Source organism: Acanthisitta chloris, unplaced genomic scaffold (assembly GCF_000695815.1).
Source record: "Acanthisitta chloris isolate BGI_N310 unplaced genomic scaffold, ASM69581v1 scaffold23821, whole genome shotgun sequence".
Lineage (NCBI taxonomy): Eukaryota > Metazoa > Chordata > Aves > Passeriformes > Acanthisittidae > Acanthisitta > Acanthisitta chloris.
This window is the reverse complement of record NW_008658016.1, coordinates 1,113-19,616: the sequence shown is the minus strand read 5'-3', so window position 1 is coordinate 19,616 and position 18,504 is coordinate 1,113. Positions and strand designations below refer to the sequence as shown.

At 41.2% G+C, this 18,504-nt stretch overlaps 1 protein-coding gene across 1 annotated transcript; it reads right to left on the bottom strand.

The window, feature by feature from the left end:
- Positions 1–5,692: 5,692 nt before the first annotated feature.
- MUC13 (mucin 13, cell surface associated) lies at positions 5,693–18,332 on the bottom strand (the record flags this gene model as incomplete). The annotated part of the gene is made up of 10 exons (XM_009084960.1): positions 5,693–5,743; positions 6,859–7,066; positions 8,050–8,137; positions 9,808–9,845; positions 10,927–11,038; positions 12,228–12,353; positions 13,564–13,715; positions 15,097–15,155; positions 16,812–16,918; positions 18,210–18,332. Coding segments are annotated over 10 exons (1,064 nt in total), but the record flags the coding sequence as incomplete, so codon positions are not given.
- Between the last annotated feature and the right edge of the window lie 172 nt (positions 18,333–18,504).

Below are 18,504 nucleotides of genomic sequence, written 5' to 3'. Positions count from 1 at the left end.
CTCAAAAGCAGGAAGCATATTGCATTTTTTCAGTTATCTGCTTGTGAAATTTTTCCTTTTGTTTTTGTTTTTGTTTTGTTTTGTTTGTTTTGGTTTTTTTAATGTGGCTGCTCTTACATAAACAGCAAAGAGACCTTTGTGCAGCACATTACCCTGCCTCTCCATGGTTTATGAACAGCCTGGCATAACTAGGGCATACAACACAGGCTGCATAAGTATGCCCCAGGCATTGCCATTCAGCCTGTGCTGCCAATGAGTAAAGCAGGTCACTGTGTTCAAAAGGTGAGAAATGTCCCCTGGCTCAGGTTGTCCATGCGGCCCTAGTGACTGCAATGGGAGGGACTGTCTTGGGGGGCCCAGCTCCTTTTACAGCCCCTTCCTTCAGCACCTCCACATTCTTATCCTGTTGTTAGGGTGTACATCTTTCTCTCAGGCATTTGCACCCTTGAATTTGCCTGATCTCTTCTAGAACCTGCAGATACAGCATCTACATCATCCTGTGACAGCAAGTTCACAAACTGTGCCTGTATTTTTTGTGCCTGCTTTATCCTGATCTCCTTTAGCTCTGTGTTTCCCAAGTTTGGGTGGCTGTTTGGCTGCTGCTCTGAGTCAGTGGCTTCAGAGACCCGTCAATGATAGCCTAGTGCATCCTGGTGAGTCTGTGGAGTGCAATGTGCTGGCTGTGTCTGAGAACATAGCTGGGTACTGCAGCCTCTTGCACCTTCACCACTGAGCTGTGCCACTCCTTTGGGTCCCCTGGATGCCTGGCCCTGGTCACTTATTAACGACCACTTTGTCTATTTGACCTTATCTCTCCTGTTACCTAGTTACTTCACTGACTTTCCTTTACTCCTGCTAGGTCTTTACTCTGTGTTACCTTTCTCCTTCCAATTGCTCTGGCTGATCTACTGCAGACTGGCAGATGTGGGAAGCTCCCCAGCAACTTCAGCTGCCAAAGCAGTCACAAAGAAATCACTGACCTTTGCTACATCCATCTGCACCCTTTATACTTTTGTTGTCAGCATTCCCATCAATTTCCTATCTGCCTTTGTGACTTTTATATATTTAAATTGCATTAATCAGCAGTTAGAGCACCCTTTGCAAGGCAATTTACAGATTCTTATTTTTAGCCCTGTTTATTTCCTGTTTAATTGTGACCTGACATGTTTTATGGGTTTCCCTGTTGGTAGACTACTTCATGCATTTAGGGTTGGGTTTGGGAATTTTTTTGACTAGTTACTGTAAAAATCAGTATCTTCAGCTCACACACCAAAACCTGGAAGAGGTCAATGTAATCCTTCTGGGAACCATTAGTAAGCAAAGCTGCTCCACCCACAAACACCAGATACAAGGCTTTGAAACAGAGAGCATTACTGGGCTAAAAATAAATGGGTGAAGGGTGGGTAATTGGGAGAACATAGCGACTGATGACACTGCACTTGCCAAACTTAACAAATGACAGTTCTCTCACAGAAGTGGCAGATGAGGCAATGCTAGTGTTGCCTCACTTGCCTTGCTGTGATTTGTGGCCCTTGGCTATCAGAACCCCAAATTTCAAGCAGAATCCTCTGTCACTGGGTTGTACCAAGGGTCAGTCACCCTCCTGAGCCTGGGATGAAGCTGAGGTGGTCTCCCCAAAACCAGCTAGGGACGGACAGTCATGTTCACCAGGACGCTTGCCTGGATCCCTTCGGCCCTCACCTGAGTTTCCCTAAACTCTCTCCATCCTGGGGTGTTTTGTTGGGGAAGCCATTCCTATCAAGGAGGTGAAGACTTCTTGCTAGAGGAGAGGCTCCTTTTCCCTTATCCCTGTCCCTCCTGTTGGAAGGTATGCTATTGTTTGCCTTGAAAACAACAAGTCGTCAAACTCAAAGTACACAAGAAGTGAAAAGTCAAGCCTCTTCATCTGCAGTCCTGTCTTATCTCTTACGTATTTATGCCTCTAGCCTGGCATGACACATACAGGATCTCTGTAACAGTCTCATAAAGGAATCAAGGGGTGGTTTTCATCAACAGCCAACCAGAAAAATGCAAAATGCTTCCTACTTCCAGGCCTGAAAGGTGCTGCCTTTCATATGTGTCTGGATGCTGGGCTTTGCTGGGGATTGTGTAGATGGAGAGATTTAGGTTTTAGTTTTGAGGGTGGCTTCAAGTTTAAGCAGTGCTAAATTAGCAGGCCTGATTCCCCCACCCATCCTTACCCCACCATCCTATCACATTCCTGGGCACAGCTCCTCTAAGATAGTTGCCCAGACCCAGATTCTCACCCCATGACCATCCCCAGCTCCATAACCCTCCCCTCCCACCCCACACTGCTTGAATATGGTTAGGTGTGTCCAGATAAAAGGCAAATGGGATATGACCAAAGCTATCCTAGTACTTCCATACAAGTACATGTTATAACTGGGAAAACCTCTGCCCCAACTCCCTTAGCACACTTTAGCACACCCTGTGCAGACATGCCAAGCAATTACACTCTCCAGAGTAATATTTGGTCTAGGATAAAAGTAGGTGGCAGACTTGAGTGGCATCAGCTTCCCACCTCATCTGTGGGTCGTGTGTCAACAGGACACCCTGCATCTCAGGGGAGAAAATGGATGGGAGAACCCAAACCGAGTTGTGGCAGTTCCCTGGAGCCTCTCAGCCTGCCTGCAGGCATGTCCTCGCTCACACTGATGGGTGAGGGTCGCACTCAGCTCCCTTTCCCATGCCCAGCTGGATTTTGAAGGATGAGCAGCTGAAACAAAGCATGAGCCAAGTGGCAGCAGTTATAAAACACCACAAAGAACTATTTTCCATGATCACCTTTCCCAGCAGAATCACACATTGCTAATAGCCAAACAGAAGTGAAATACCTGAGAGTTTGCCCTTTCAGTACAGAATTCCAGTCCAGATAAAGTAACTGTTGCAGCTTTTGAAATGCTAAATAGTAGCAGCTCACAGTGGTATCTGATAGCTGCACCCCAGCACAGATTAAATGAGAACTGGTTGCATTGCAGAAATTGGTTTATAATTAACGCAATGAAAATGCCTCTGCAATCAAATATGCAAACACCCGGCTATTTTTGCTGCTTTTATTATCAATGACAGTAAATGTCTGGATATCACACCCTCAATAAAGTTTTACTGCATTAAAGTTTCGATTGCTGTTGAGCTTTCAGCAGCATTTCCAATCTCTATTGCTTTGCAAAAGGAGATAACACTTAAAAGCCTTTTCAGGTGCCTCTGTAGCAGGCTCCTGTTACATGTATTTTAAGGATCCTCTGCACTAAGCAGATAGAACAGATAATTTACCTCAGTGAAAGACCACTATGATCATTCTGGTGGTCTGTCACTCTTGATACAGAGAAATCTTTTTATTCAACTCCATGTAACCCCAAGTTTCAGTCTGCCATACAAAGAAGGGGAGGAGGGGATAGCCCAGCAAAAGCAGACAGCTGAATGAAGTAATGAACTTTTTGCCTGTTTCTGCCCATATCCCATCCATTTTCCGGTGTCTCACTCCATGCAAGCTCCCCAGAATGGAGTTTGCATGGAGTTAATGGAGTGCTACTGACAGCAGAACCTTTTCCTGCTGCTGAAAAATCAGAGAAAAGGGGAAAAGAACAGGACTGCATGGAGGGATCAGAAGCCAAGAGCATCTCCTTCACCCGGGTGAAGGTGGAGGCACATGGGGCTCAAAGAAAAAGAAGAGGGCAGCAGACATGGGGGGAGCATACCTTAAACTGTTTGGAGAGGGAGCTGGGCCCCCTGGCAGGGCTCTTCTAGCTGGAGGAAGGATGGGGACTCTTCCTCTTGTGGTACGTGTAGCCACCATGCCTTGCTTTACTCCTTGCAGGTGAGTGCTCTCAGAGGAAAAGTCAAGAAAATAAGACCAAATCTCCGCCATCCTTTGAATAAGGTATCATGACTAGATAAATCCAGCTGGCCCTGCTCACATGGAGTCACCTTAAGCATGCTGAGATGCACACAGATGGTGGGGATTGGCTAAGGCCACCAGAACTTGGTCTCCTACAGACCCTGCCAATTGCAGACACTGCACAGCCAGCTGACAGCAGCAAAGGGAACAGAAGTCAACTGGAAGAAAGAAACGGTGAAAACCCAGAAAAAATGGCAGCTTTTCTCTCCAGGCTACTTCTGAGAAAGCAGGATCTATCTTCTTTTGCTAGAGAAGCCACATGAGAAAGAGCAGGACTGTTTAGTTCCCAATTTTCAACTGCATAACTGGTGAGTGGGAGCTGATTTTGATGATGGAGAGCACTGGAAACATGCATCTGCATGGACAGCCTGGTAACCTCTACAAGCACATACAGTGTTCTCTACCACTGACCCCCAAACTTGTCATTTAAGCTGATGGACACTTCTTTTTTCAGTTGTGCCATTAACTGTCATCAGAGAGAGCAGTTTGCCCAGTATTTTCAAAGGACACCCAGCAGCACTAAGTGCCCAATTTCCACTGAATGCAACCACTGAAAATTTATGTGAGCCTCACAACAATCAATATTTTAGCTTCATCAAGATTTAATAGCATTTCTAACCAGAACCTCCGAGCGAAAGCTGAGTGCTGATGTAACCAGTCTGTGCACACTTGTGCCTGAACTCTGCAGAAATTTTTGCATAAAATAGTCTCTGGGGCTGTAAAAAACCAAAACACCACGTGACAAGGGGCAACATAAACAAGCCTTGGTACTGAGAAAAAATAATGTTTAATAGGAAAAAATAATCTGCATATATAAAAACCAAACCATAAATTATAAGAGAATTCAGTGATGCCCTAAATGAATGCAACCTATAAATATATATACATATGTGTGCACACAGATATTTTACATATAAGGAAATGTTAATGCTAATCAATATGAACTCAATAAAATATGGCAAAACATGGATTCTTTTACAGACAGATTTATTGACTGTATTTAAGAAATTTTAAAAAACCCAAACCCAAACACCAATCATTCAAGCATAAAGAATACAAGAGAAATAAAAATGCTAACACTTTCAATGGGAGCTGAGAATGTAAAATCAATATAGTTCTGCAAGATGGAGAACAATAGTGTTTGTTTGAAGATATGGTTTCTTGCCATTTTATTGGGAAGGAAGGCTGTGAAAAGGTCAGACAAGTGTCATTGTCTCACACGTGTCAGCAGAGAAGAGATTGATTTCAGATAGGAAATACTGGGGGGGTTGAGGAGGGTGAAAAGAATGTATGTGATCTAGTAAAGTGAAACAGGTTAGGTTCTTATGAAAAGCAGTTTTGATCTGCTCAAAGCCATAGCTGAAATTGAGTGAGCACAAACACAAAGTTCTGGGTGCTGATATTTTTCAACATCGCACATTGCCTGGACCATCTTCCAGAAGAACTGAAAAACAGCATGGTTAAAATTCTAGTAGCTTGTCTACGCTCACTCTCTTGCCTCCTGAAAGAAGTCTAATGTTTATTGAAGTCCTTCAGCTCTTTTAAAAGCAGTCCTCTTTTTTTTCCTCTATCCTCTGTTACATTTTCCCCTTATTTCAGAGTTGTCCGTGATCTCTTTCAAGCAGAGGTCTTCCTTTAGATAATCTTGAGAGAATCTGGGGTTAAGGTCTGTAGTTTCTTCTGCTGAAGTAATTGCATTGGTGAGAAGCTGTGAAACTCTTTGGCCTGACACAGCGTTGCGATAGTCATTCATCTTTCTACTGCTCTGGTCACTTAATATCTTCTCTGCATCCTAAAGCCATCAGGCTCCCGTGATGGTTCGTACTACAGAGAATTTAGACAAGAAAAGAGAAATAAAGAGTAGCTCTGGGTCAGAAAGCTCTTTTCTCAAAAGAGTTCAGCGTGTAGCACACTACATTTGATAGCCCTGTCTCCAGGATACACCAACCCTCAAGGAAAACCAAACAAGCAGATTTGAATCAGTGAAAGGTAGACATCTCTGAAAAGTTAGAAATGCCTAAATCCATGTGAATCTTATCAATCAACTAACTAAATAGGTGTTTTTCTTCTCTTAATTGGCAGCTTTTTAAAAGCTGGGTGCTTTTTTAAACATCAGATTTCTCAGTTGCTTCTGTCACGGGTTAGACCTCAATTCTGCAAAACACGTAAATGTATTAAAATTAAACAGATTTTCTTCACTATACAGGGGTAATTCCTTGCACCACAGAGGTGGAGCTAAAAATGTCATTTAAATGAGATTTAAATGTACAATGTGCTTCTTATTTACTCAATGCATGTCGAACCCAGCAAATCAGTCATATCACACAGCACTTCTCAAGCCCCTGCTTCCTCCACAGTTCCCTTGCAGACTTCAAGGATAAAACAAGCATTTTTATTTAGAACATGCCCTCTAGTTAATAACACACCTCTGCTGACTAGGCTCCCATGGGCTATAGCAGTGCTAATGCTGTGCTAGATTCTTCATGGCACTTCACACTCAAACCTTTGCAATGCTGCAGCATCTGCATTGGCTCTTACTGGGAATGAGGCAGTGGCAGCACAAGTGGGAGGATATGGACCCTCTGGGCAGCTGTCTGAGATTCAGCTATCTGTGAATCTTGCATGAGGCTGCTGCTGGGAAGTATCACTGCAACATCTGCTGACTCTGCAGCTGGCTTAAAAGAAGCAAAGGTGCTAACAGCCTGTGATGCTTACAGGTGCACCTGTGCTGAGGGATGTGTTTGGTCAAAGCAGACACGTCCTAGGACACAGCAGACCACTGGACAACCAAGCCATTGCTTTGACCCTTGCTTTTCACATATCCCTCCTGTGAGTCAAGGATAATACTGAGCCTTTAGAAAGGTCTTTAGAAGATGAGTGTTGATCTCTGTATTAAGGCAAACATTTTTCAGCTGCAGCTACAGCTACCAAACACTTACCAAATCATCATAATTCCTCCCTGAAAAATGACCTCTATTTGTGGAATGCCTATCATATGGGTTGTTTGGCTGATATCCTGGGTTTGCATGGCCAGAAGTGGTCTGGACTCTGGGAAACATCATGCTCGGTCTATCATCAGAGATACTTGAGCTGAGATATTCAGGCTTTATCAGGCTCTTCTTCTCTGGATGTTGTTTGTCTTTGACTCTTCAGAGGAAATGAAAGAACAAAGGAGGTTTTAGTGTGTCTTACTTATTAAGTCCAACTTACTGAGTTGTCAACTCCCACCTTATTTTGAATACTCAGTCCTGTTGTGAAACATGCAACAGATTTTTATTGCACACTTACTGGAAAACTGTTATCAATGATAGAGTACAAAGTTTGGCATCCTTTATCACAGATGGGTCAAAGTTGCTCGGAGAGACAGAGGGGGACTTTGGCCTCTTTCAACTAGTTTCTAGAGTAAAGGAGTTTCCTTTAACCACCACTAGCTCTAACTGATTATTCAGAGGGAAAAATGAGACAGTCATTAGAACAAGTTAAGAAAAGTGGCCCTTGTGCCTGCAGTAAAAGCTGCATGCTCATTTGATGCATTTGGATTGTCTGTGGTCACAAGTCCTTACACCACATACACATTTGGCTCCAGCTTGGCTACCTGCTGGCAAGTTGTGTCTGCTGTGGACACTCCTGCAGACATCTTTACTTGGGTAGCACTGAGAGCAAAGACAGAGTTGCTGCTTGAGTATTGTTGTGTGGAGAGAGGTCAGGAGGTGCAACTTCAATCAGAAATTTGCCAGTACACCAGGAATAGCAATATTTAAAGAGATTCTTGGCTGAAAATGCCACCTGTATTGAAGTGAAAGGGGCATGCCAGGCACTGAGCTGAAATGGTAGCATGGAAAGCTGCAGAGGGTCTGAATTTGAGCCAGGACTAAGATCAATGGATCAGGTGTGTATTTTGAAGACTTGACTGAAGCTTGCATAGTTGAGTTCACAGCAAGATAATAAATACTTCTGGGAAGAGCACATATGCAAAACCATATTCTAATAGCTATATGGCTTAGATGAACGTGTTTGCCCAACCAGGCATGCAACAACATTTGCAGCCCTGCCCCTTTCTAAATTTCTGCTTAGCTCTCTATGAACATGCAGCAATGCAGCTTCTATTCAACTGTAAGGAATACTCTTACCTTACTGCAAGAACAGAGACTGCTATCACTAAACTCAGGATAATGGCTCCAAACACTGTACCCACTATTATAAGGATGAGTTCAGTATCTGGGGAAAAAAACAAAACACAACAAACAAGAAACATCAGTTGCTGAATTGAAAACTCATGGTAAATACTGAAAAATAAGTCCTGTCCCAGGAAGAAAGGAAGGAAGAAGAAAGGCATGCAGGAAGGAGGGAAAATATGAAAGGTGTTATTCGTTCCCAGGCTCCTGGTGCTTACAACTGTCCGTGGACACAGAAAGATGCAAATTAAGGAACTGATCTGAATTAAAGACCATCTCTTCTGGATGGCTATTTTGATCCCAGCTCAAGTTCCTAATCCCATGCACAGCATAGTTATAGTTATTGCTGAGGGACAGGAACAACTGTGAGGGTATATGGGTTGCTTAAGCTAGTATTGCTGCTAAAAAATTTAGTTAGATATCGAACAAGCTCTTCCTATGCCCTAGGCACATAAGGCACACTGATTTGAGGTGTCTATGAACACTGCATAAATATCCCACATCTGAAAAAAATGTTTGGTAAGGATTGATTTCTCAAAAGAATGCCATGCTAAAGATGTGTAAAACATCCTTAGCTACTGCTCAGCAAACCTTTTACAACAGTACCCACCAAGTGCCAAATGGAGAAGACAGGACTATATGGAGTTTATTACTAATGGGTCCCAGATTTGTGTTTAAATTCACAATATGCTGATTTTGTCTCTATTTTGCATTTTAACTTGCTTTATGAAGAAAGGCCTTAAAATTCGCAAAATTTTTTTCTAGAAAACAATGTCCCATGTGATGAAAAACATTCTGCCTGCCAAACCTTTATACCTGGCAAGATTCACTGTGCTGCACTACATCTACTATTAGTCAAATTCCAAAGATTTTAGGCAAAACTGGAAAACCATTGAAAATCTCATAGCTGCAGACATGGGTCAGTTTAAGAATGTGGCAGTGTGAGACTCCAAAGGGCTACACAAGGCTGTCCCTTTTGCTTAAATAAATCCAAAGGAGTTGTGAGAAGTGAAGAACCATTACTGACTGTACTAGATGTTCTGAGTTTAGGCACATGCAAACACTGGAAGACATGAAGAATGTCCTCTCTTAATCTGCATTATGGTGGAAACTGGAGAAGCTATGGGAAACAGCTGCAAAACTGTCTCAGAAAAGGGAAAAAGCTTTGGAAGGCCCAGCTGCTTAGCTTGTCCAAATGATTACAATGATGGGTTAACAGTCAGGACCATCATCTCTTCACTGGCATAGAGTACTAGATACTTGGAAGGTAAAGCTCAAACAAGAACCAGTGGTTGGATATTAAAGCAGAAACATTTCAAATGAAAGTAATACACTGACATTTTAATAGAGGGAGTGATTGATTACAAGAGAAAGTACTCCATGAGTGGTGCTGAGTTAAGCACTGCATGTCTAAAAGTGAGGACTGAATGCTTTTCTGTCAAATAAGCTGTGTTTGACTAAAAACTACTGGGTTTAGTGCAGAGGTCATTAGAGGAAATGCTACTGTCTGCCTGAACATGAGTTTCAGGAAGGATCTTTTTCTTCCAGGCAACAGAAATTTCACTCTTTTTTTTCCCCCCTAACATTTTCCTGCTATAAATGCATAATGGTGGCACCCCAAAAGGCCTTGTTATTTTAGTTGTCTCAGACAGATTAAACATTACCAGGTATTTTTCCAAGCTATAATTAAAAATCAGAAATTCTTGTACTTACTGTCAGTGCACCTCTCCCCAGAGAATCCCACCGGACAACTACAGCAGAGAAAAAAGAAACAGGGGAAAGAAAGAAAAGATAACGGCATTAAGCAGATTATCTTTAAGGTCCCTTCTAACCCAAACTGTTCTGTGATTCTATGATCACAAAACAATAGTATATTTCCACCTTTCATCAGCAATTTCTCTGCAAAGGGAAGGTTTCCTCTTTATCTTAATATCAAATTCTTTACTTTCATTGTTAGAGTAAAACAATCTGAGATCTTTAGAATGATTGGTGAGCTGGGCACTCAAAGTTTCAGATTCTCTGTCTGAAAAAAAAGTGGTAAAATGGCCTAATATCTCCAAAGAGCTAAGCTCTGCACCTCTAAGCCACTTGGAATTGCCATGCATTGTCTCCTTCAAAAGCCTCAATATAAGGCCTATAGGAACTGACAGTTCTTTATCTTCCTCCCATTTTAGTTTTTTGTATTTACTTTGTGGTAAGAAGTGTTCAGTGTGCAGCAGCAATAACTAAAAAAAAGAGCTGAATTAATGGATATGGGGAGTATGGTCCCTCTGCTTATCCACTGGGGCAGAGCACAACCAGTCACTTACTCGGCTTCACCAGCAAACATCACTGGTATGTTCTGATCCTGAGCTGACAGAAATCCCCTCTGAGATAAAACCAAGATAAAATGATGTAGGTCTGAAAGTTATCAGAAAACAATCTCCACTGATATCAGTGGAAACACTCCAGGGATTTGAGGCAAGTCTTGCTCTAATGCCTGCTGCTTACTAAACACTTCAGCATACGAGTTCCCATGGGTCAGTCATTCTGAAGGAGTAGTTTGTGTTTATGTAATGAAGCAGTTTATCCTCTTTAGTGACTCATGGATGACCTTGGGTCTCCTTGTCTTTCCTCTGAGGTATTATGAGTATACATAAGACTAATGCCAAGCAGTAAAAATGCCATAACTTGCGACACCATGGGGATATGTCCACCTGCTAACCACTGTAGGCATCTCTCTGATTCACACAGCTGCAGCCTGTTCTAGATTGCATCTGACCCTGTGTTAGATGTTCTTCTCCCCTATCTTTGCCTAGAACACAGGAACAGAATAAAAAGCTGAGTACTCACGCTACACATTTTCCTTCCTTCTCGTCAAAGTTAGGCAAACATTTGCATTTTGGAACCCCTTTTTCTTTTGCACAGTACTTTTTGTTTTCTGCAGAACACTCATCACTGCAATCTGTATTTTCAAGGGGAAAAAGAATGAATGAATTGAAGACAGTTCTCCGCTCAAATCAACACTGAAGATTCCCCCCACTCTTTTTCTTTTTGTTGGGCAGCTCTCACACACACAACTCTCTTGTGCTTCAAAGCACCAGAAAGGCTTTTTTAGGACTACCCATGTAGAGCGGAAACTGTAATATGAAAGCACACAATTAGAAATGAGCAGGCTTTGTTTCAAACCATTCAACTTAAGCAAAATGGAAATCTGGCTAGGCTGCATCTTACATAGGCGAGCAAAGACCTGCAGTTTGATCTCACAGCAGATAATTTGTTTTGCAAATGATCTAAAACTTGATCAGAGTAAGACCAGTTAGGGCCCACAAAAGCCTACACTGGATCACACCTCCCTGGGTTTTACTGTAGCCAGCTTTCATAATTTTATTGTGAGTGTTTGAAATACTTGTTGTTTTTCTTAAAGTCTCATATCTTAGACCATTTTTTTGCCTTCTGTAGTGCAAAAATTTTAGTTTCCATAAGAAGAAAATAAGGTACATATCAGGGCTTTGGAGGATAACTAAAAATATAAACAGAACATTCATTGAAAGACTCAAAACCAGCAAGCAAATAAAACCCCAGCAACTAACAGTTCCTAAACATTGCATAAATCATTCGTCCCACAAAAAAACCCTGTCTAAATCCACGTAATGCAAACCTAGAGCTATGAACAAGGGACAAAGTTTTAACAGGTCATTTTAGTGCATCATGAGACTTTCAGTTCTGTAAGCGTTCCCATAGCTGCCTTCCGGTAGCATGTAGAATTTTTTCCCAAAATATGCCCTAGCAGAGAAGGTTGTGAATATGGGATCTAGTTTGTCCCATCCTTTACTTATTTAGGCTTCAGTTCTTACCAAGAGTCTAACAATGCATTGAAAGAATTGCCCACTCACTGGTTTCAGTGACAATTTTATCAAGCTTTAGCAGTTTATTCTATTGGAATATAATTATGGATGTTTTCAAAGTAAAATGTGAGAACATATTGCTACGGCTTCAATGGCTTCTTCTATGGGTTCTATGTCTCTCAATAAGACACACATTCCCTGACTTAGAGGTCAGCACATTTGCACAGCACTTTTTTCACAAAGGGGCTGAGACGGGGAATAAGCAGGTCAGACTTTCAGGGATAGATAAAGTAGCAAGGTTCTTACCTGAGCAAGAACGATCATCCCATTTTGTCTTTTTTAAACCACTTTTGCATGCGCATTCTGGAAACATGTCTTCTTGACATGTTGTGGTTTCAGTATCGCATTGAAAAGCTGCACAATAAGATGCCTCTTTAAAAGAGAAACATAGAACAAACCTGAGTACTAATAATATTTCATAGAAAGCAGTACACTTGCTTCATAAAGCATAAACCAGTTATTAAGTAATTCTAAAGAGAAAAAAATTATAAGTCCTTTCCTTGGAGCATCAATACTCTAGGTTTTTGGACAAGGCCTTTCTTTTCCCTTGCTCTTTACCAGTTAAGGTCCTATTTCCATCGTATCTTCTGACTTTCTGTTTCTCAGCCTCCTACAACTGCCTCACCTTACAAAAAACCCTACAGAAAATACTCCTCACTATTCCCTTAGAATTTTGCACAGCTGAGCTGTGAGGCCCGGACTCCATACAGTCCTACATAGATATAAATATTTGTGGGCATGCAGCTCATTTCACAAGCAATATTAGTATGCTGTTTGCCCAGCATGTTGCTCTTTAGATCCATGTCCCAGTGGTGCCAATGGTTTAGAAACCTCAGTGGGTGGCATGCAGTAGAGGGATATGATTGCACTGGTGCTTTGGAAGCTCTCAGGTTTTTTTTCTATTTCCTCTTCATATTTAGGACCAGGACACAGAAAATGTCATGGCTGAGGTGGAAACAGTCACCTTCAGAGATCAAACTCAGGCTGTAAGCTATGTCTCTTGAGAAAGCTGGTTTCAAAATAGGATCATATAAAAAAGAGATAAAAAACCAATCCATATTTTATTTAGAAAACAATTCTCCAAGTATTACACTTCTAGTAACACAAGACTTTACCGGTGTAGATCAATGAATCACTTAGTTCAGCAGCTAATCAATGAGGCCTCGTTTCAATTACCATGGCTAATTATGGAAGAAGCCTAAAAAGAGGTTCATCCTATTTTGTCAGTAAAATAGAGTGGCATATTCTCAGAAGAACAATATATATCTGTATATCTTCAATCCTGATTTTTCTTACTGCTTAACACTCAGCAGGGTAAAATCACCATGCCCTTGCTTACTTGGAATAAATATTTTCCTTCTCATCTTTACACAGGAAGTAGAAAGCCTTAATAAGACAAAAGAGTTTAGCACCGAATGGTTGAATCTTCCAAATTACCCAGGATTGAATATTCACTTTCTTAAAACCAACAAGGCTTATGTTTTGATGGGCTTTTCTACACACAGAAATGCTCCGTTCAGGTTTGAGGATAGGAACTTCTGTTTCTGCTGATTATTTACTTCCACAGTAGGGAATTACATACCTTGGTATTCAGAGATATTAAAATCCTTTCCTGATGTTTTAATTGCTGTTTCTACTGCCTTAAAAACTGAGTTACTGTTCTCAGCTGAGTCTTGCGTAAACAGATGTGTCACTGTTACATTTATTCGTTGAGATCTGCTTTTTTCTAAAGGTCTGAAAAGTACAGATAGCATCATTTTAAAGATTCATATAATCCATACAGATAGCAAGCTAGATGCAAAGACAGGAGAAAATTTGTGCCAAATATCCCTCTCTCCCCTAGCTTCTTTCTTCCCATAATGTAGGTAGCTACCAAGACACCTGAAAATGAGTTTGTCTTGCTCAGGTATACATTAACAGCCAACTTTCCAGGAGATGCAAATGTAAATACGTAGCTGTCGGATTTAATGCTAACAACATAACTTCTTGTGTGCTGTTGGCACACAACTGACATGTTTAAACGGGGCAAAGCTCAAGCCAGCTGCAGTGTGGAGGACCTCACCTGTTAGACCCTAACTTTCACATGCTTGCATCAATCAGCATGTCGTGTCCTCTGGGCACAATGTGGAGAGCCCATCCTGAAGCATAGTGAGGACAGTTCAGGGTATGACCACAATGAATTCAGGTCTGTTTGCAATGTAGAGATACCTATGCCAACTGCATGCTAGTTGGGTTGGGTTCAGCTGGACAGCAACCTCCCTCAGGTGAGGTGGAGCACAGCAGAGACTATCCTGTTCTTTAGCTAAACCTCAAGTTTCCAGGATATGCACAGGAGTAACTTTAAGTAATAAATTGCTGTAGCAACTTCAGATGTTACTGTACCCCATGTGTTTGTAACAACTGCTCTGCTGAAAGTTACTTTCTTCACAACTCTGCTGGAACAACACTCTGCTTAACTGTTTAATCCATGAGATTCAATGAAAGGGTTTACACTTCTGTGTGTGCTAGCACGCCAGGTTTTGCTTGATGTGGGTTAGGAAGCACTCAGAGAAGCTGGCAGAGTTCTGGGGACAGTAACCTATAACTGATGGCGATGGGAAGAGGAGAACATCTCACAGTGTCCACCTATACCAGCACAGGACCTATGTCCACAGCAACCATCACCACAGCCCATTCAATAACATCTTTGCTCAACCTGCCATTAGAAGAGACCAACAAATGCACAATATGATGCATTCTCTATGCCTTTTGTAATGGGAGTGTTTCTTAAATTAAACTGGGACTTCAAGTTGGATCTGGTCGTAGGAACTTCAGAGTTATCTTATGATTTCAGACATGTCAGACACCACAGGGACTACTAATACATTGCTGTATCCTATAGGGTGCTAAAAGTGGGACATTTCTCAGTCAGCCCATTCCACAGACATATTGGGGTAAAAATGGGGCCAGCATCCTAGAAACTTTTAAAAGATGAAAAGACTGTCCTCCTTTAAGAGGAAGCACTCTGAACTGAACTCATCCCATATCTTTTACTGAACTGAGTACTCCCTGGAAAGCATTAAAATGGGGTGTGTGCGAAGCATGTACTGTGCAAAAAACAAACTGGCAAACTTACTGAATGTTCACGACTATGGTCTGTTCATAGCCGTCTGACTCTAGGAAGGCAGTCTTAAACTATAAAAGAGAAATGAAATGGAGTTAAAGGCAAGCAGAAACATAGACCAAAATCACATGAACTACTGAGGCTTCATCTGTAAAGTTTTAATCCAGAACATGCTACTATAGGCACAAATAAAGTAAGCTGTTCTGTTACATCCACTGGGCAAGGTATTGAAGAAGAGGAGCAGTGAGGCAGTGCTGTATAATATGGGAGAACAGGGAATGCAGGAGAGCAATGGAGGGATGGACAGAGAAGAGCAGAATGAATGTCAGGCAGTGCATTAGGGTTGACTGGCTGGATAGCTACAGATACTCCCTTGCAGACTCATTGCTTAGGAGGGTGTGTTTGCGGTACCAATCTATGTACAAGCAGAGGGGAGAGGGAGAAGTAGGCATCCTGACAGATGGCATGTGCCCCTAAGATGCCATGAAGTGGGATCATCAGGGGTTGATCTTGTTGGGAGAAGCACAGCACTGATGAAAGCACTGGGTCAGAAAGAACAGGGTCAGTAGAAGCCACGACTCTCCCTCATCCCATGTGAAGCAGGGAACAATTTGGTGGAGGCAGCTGCCTTCAACTGCCATACAAGCGGGAGGCAGCATGAGAAAAGGATGTCTAATTCAACTGAAATGAAAGATAAACTACCTTTAAAAAAAAAATTCAAATTATTTTCTATGCTATTTTCATTTTTGCATTCTGTTACCTATCTCTTCTTGTCCTGCATATCATGCTCCTCTGTGGCCGTGTCATGAAAAAATGCTGGACAAAAAAATTGAACAAAATATTTTTTCGCATTCTGAAGGAGCATTTTCTGGTTACTTTCTGATAAAATATTCATAGGAAACAATATAATAACATGCAAAATTTGATAACCATTTTTGATGATTTGTGGTTAATATCTGGTGAATATTTTTTTTGTTTAGATGTCTGGTAAAGTTGCATAGTTCTTCTTCCTTACTTCCAGAAAGGGACATAAGCAGATCCACTTGTTTTAACCTGGCAGTATAAATTAAACTGTTCATCTTATTTCTCCAGGAAATTCATTACCATATTTTATGTGTAATCATAGCATGCTCAAAATATGTACTATCCATTTCACTAATAGCTTTAAAATACTAAAACACTAAACACTACTAAAATACTGGTAGACTTATGGAAGAGGCCTTTTATTCAGATATTTAGACACAGCTAGACATCCATTCTGAAAAGTTTGTGCTGTGTGGAAATAATGATTTTCTTCAGAAAAAAATAAAATAAAATAAAATAATAATAATAAATTGTTCATTTTCACTCATACCACTAAGTATTATTGAGCCTTTCGCAAACAGCAGAGATAGAAACTCAACAGGCTGGAAAACTTCACTCAGCCCCATTGACTCTGGAGAGGTGAAAGATGGTGAAAGATACAGAGCAATTTATGTGAGAACTCCCCAGAATAGAAGCAGCACTAAGAAAGCAGATACTCCTTATTTCAGGTACATGCCTTCACTTCAGCAAGAGCCATGTACTCATCTGAGGGCAAAATTCAAGTCTTTTTTGAATAAGTCTAACCTAGTGTGAAGCAGTCATTGAAAGAAGCAGATTTCTCAAGAAAGCAGTGTGTGTCCTCTCTGTCTGCTTGACATTCAGTATAGCATTAAATATACAGAAGAAAACCCACTGTCACTCACAAAAACTGATAAATTCTTGAACAGCTTTTCATAATCTTCAGAATTTACAGTTTGAAAATTATTATGGTAAGATATGCTCATTATGATGCTGCCTGGGTATATTTGACCTGGAATGAGAATAAAGAATGTAAATTAGAAAGCATTCAAGGAAGTCAGGTTTCACCTTAGAGTTCTCTGGCCTTCAGAGATATGGAAATACAATGCAAAAAATGACCAGTGCTATTTTTCATATACTGGAGGGATCAGGAGGGGACAAATGTTTGCTCAATCAATACAGTCACAATGGGGGATGTACTCTGGCTACCTGGGAAGAAGACAAGATCCTAGGCTCAACCAAACTGTCCTGATTATGAAACTGAATAACATTAAACTGTCAGCATGGCCTGAAGCTAAAAGACTCCCTGTGAGGGGTTATAGCATTTAATGAGAAGATATGTATATTAAGAACTCCGAATTTGCAGCTACTAAGCAGCTAATGTGGTTCACCCATATCTGAGAAAGTGACGTGGGTCAAACTGTTTCTTAAACCTCACAAGTAAATTTGAGAATCCTGCTTGCTGGCACTGAAATAAGAATCCCTATTTGCTCACACATTTGGTTTCCAGCAGCGTCTCAGAGATGCATTTCAACAGGACTGTGGTGAGTGTTCAGCAATGGGAAAAATAAATCCAGTTGTTCAGAGGTCTGCATAAATTTGGCCACTAATATTGATGTCAGGTTTACACTTGTATCTTTTCCTACTTTTCACTCATTTTAATCCCCAGCACCCTAGGCAGAGAAATCACCTTCTTTTCCTAGAGCATTAACTGTGGGAGAATTTCTGATTGCTAATGGACATGTGAGCGATCCAGCCTTGCTAGCAGGGCCTGACCAGGCTGCAAGCTAAGCCGTCCAAGGACACAGCGGTGGTTGGAATATGAGAAAGAAGGTAGTGAGATAAACAACTCCCAGGTGTGGGATGCAGAAGTTGAAGGGTGGAGAATAATGATTAGGGGTGGAGAATAATGATTAAGCATTTTATGATTGATATGTTAATAACTAATTACATTGCGTGTAAGGTAGACTAGTAATGGTAGTTAACCAATAATAAGTGGGCGCTTCTAATAGGTGGATATAAAAGAATCACTTTGATAAACAACAAAGGACTTTGCACGTGAGAATAACGGCCACTGCCTCTTTGTATGCAAACTCCTGCAATTAACCTCTTTGGCTGCCACTGTTTTGTGAGATAACAAGCTGGGCCATCATAGCAGTGGCTGCCTGCAAAGGAAGGAATTGCTCAGCAGTTGCTTTCCCAGACTGATTATGTTTTCAGTTATAACATGAAAACAAGGGATATGGGAAGAAAAATTCACCTGAGCTGGTAACTAAAAACATAGATGCCCTTCTGCAACTCACCATTGTAACAATTGTCCTCCTTATAGTAGTATCCATATTGGCACTCGCAGGTGTAAGTAGTGTTTAAAGAAACACATGTAGCTGAATTATTTCCACAAGGGTTTGAATGGCAGGAGTTCCCTGCTACAAAGACAAAAGATATTGACATTAGGATTTCTATGAAATCGGAATGCACAGTTCATACATAAAGCAATTCATATATTGAATAGTTCATATATGCTACTGAAGGAATCTACCAGGTACGTTTTAGAAAGTATTGATGCAATTACAGAGCAGACAGCTATATCTTGCTTGC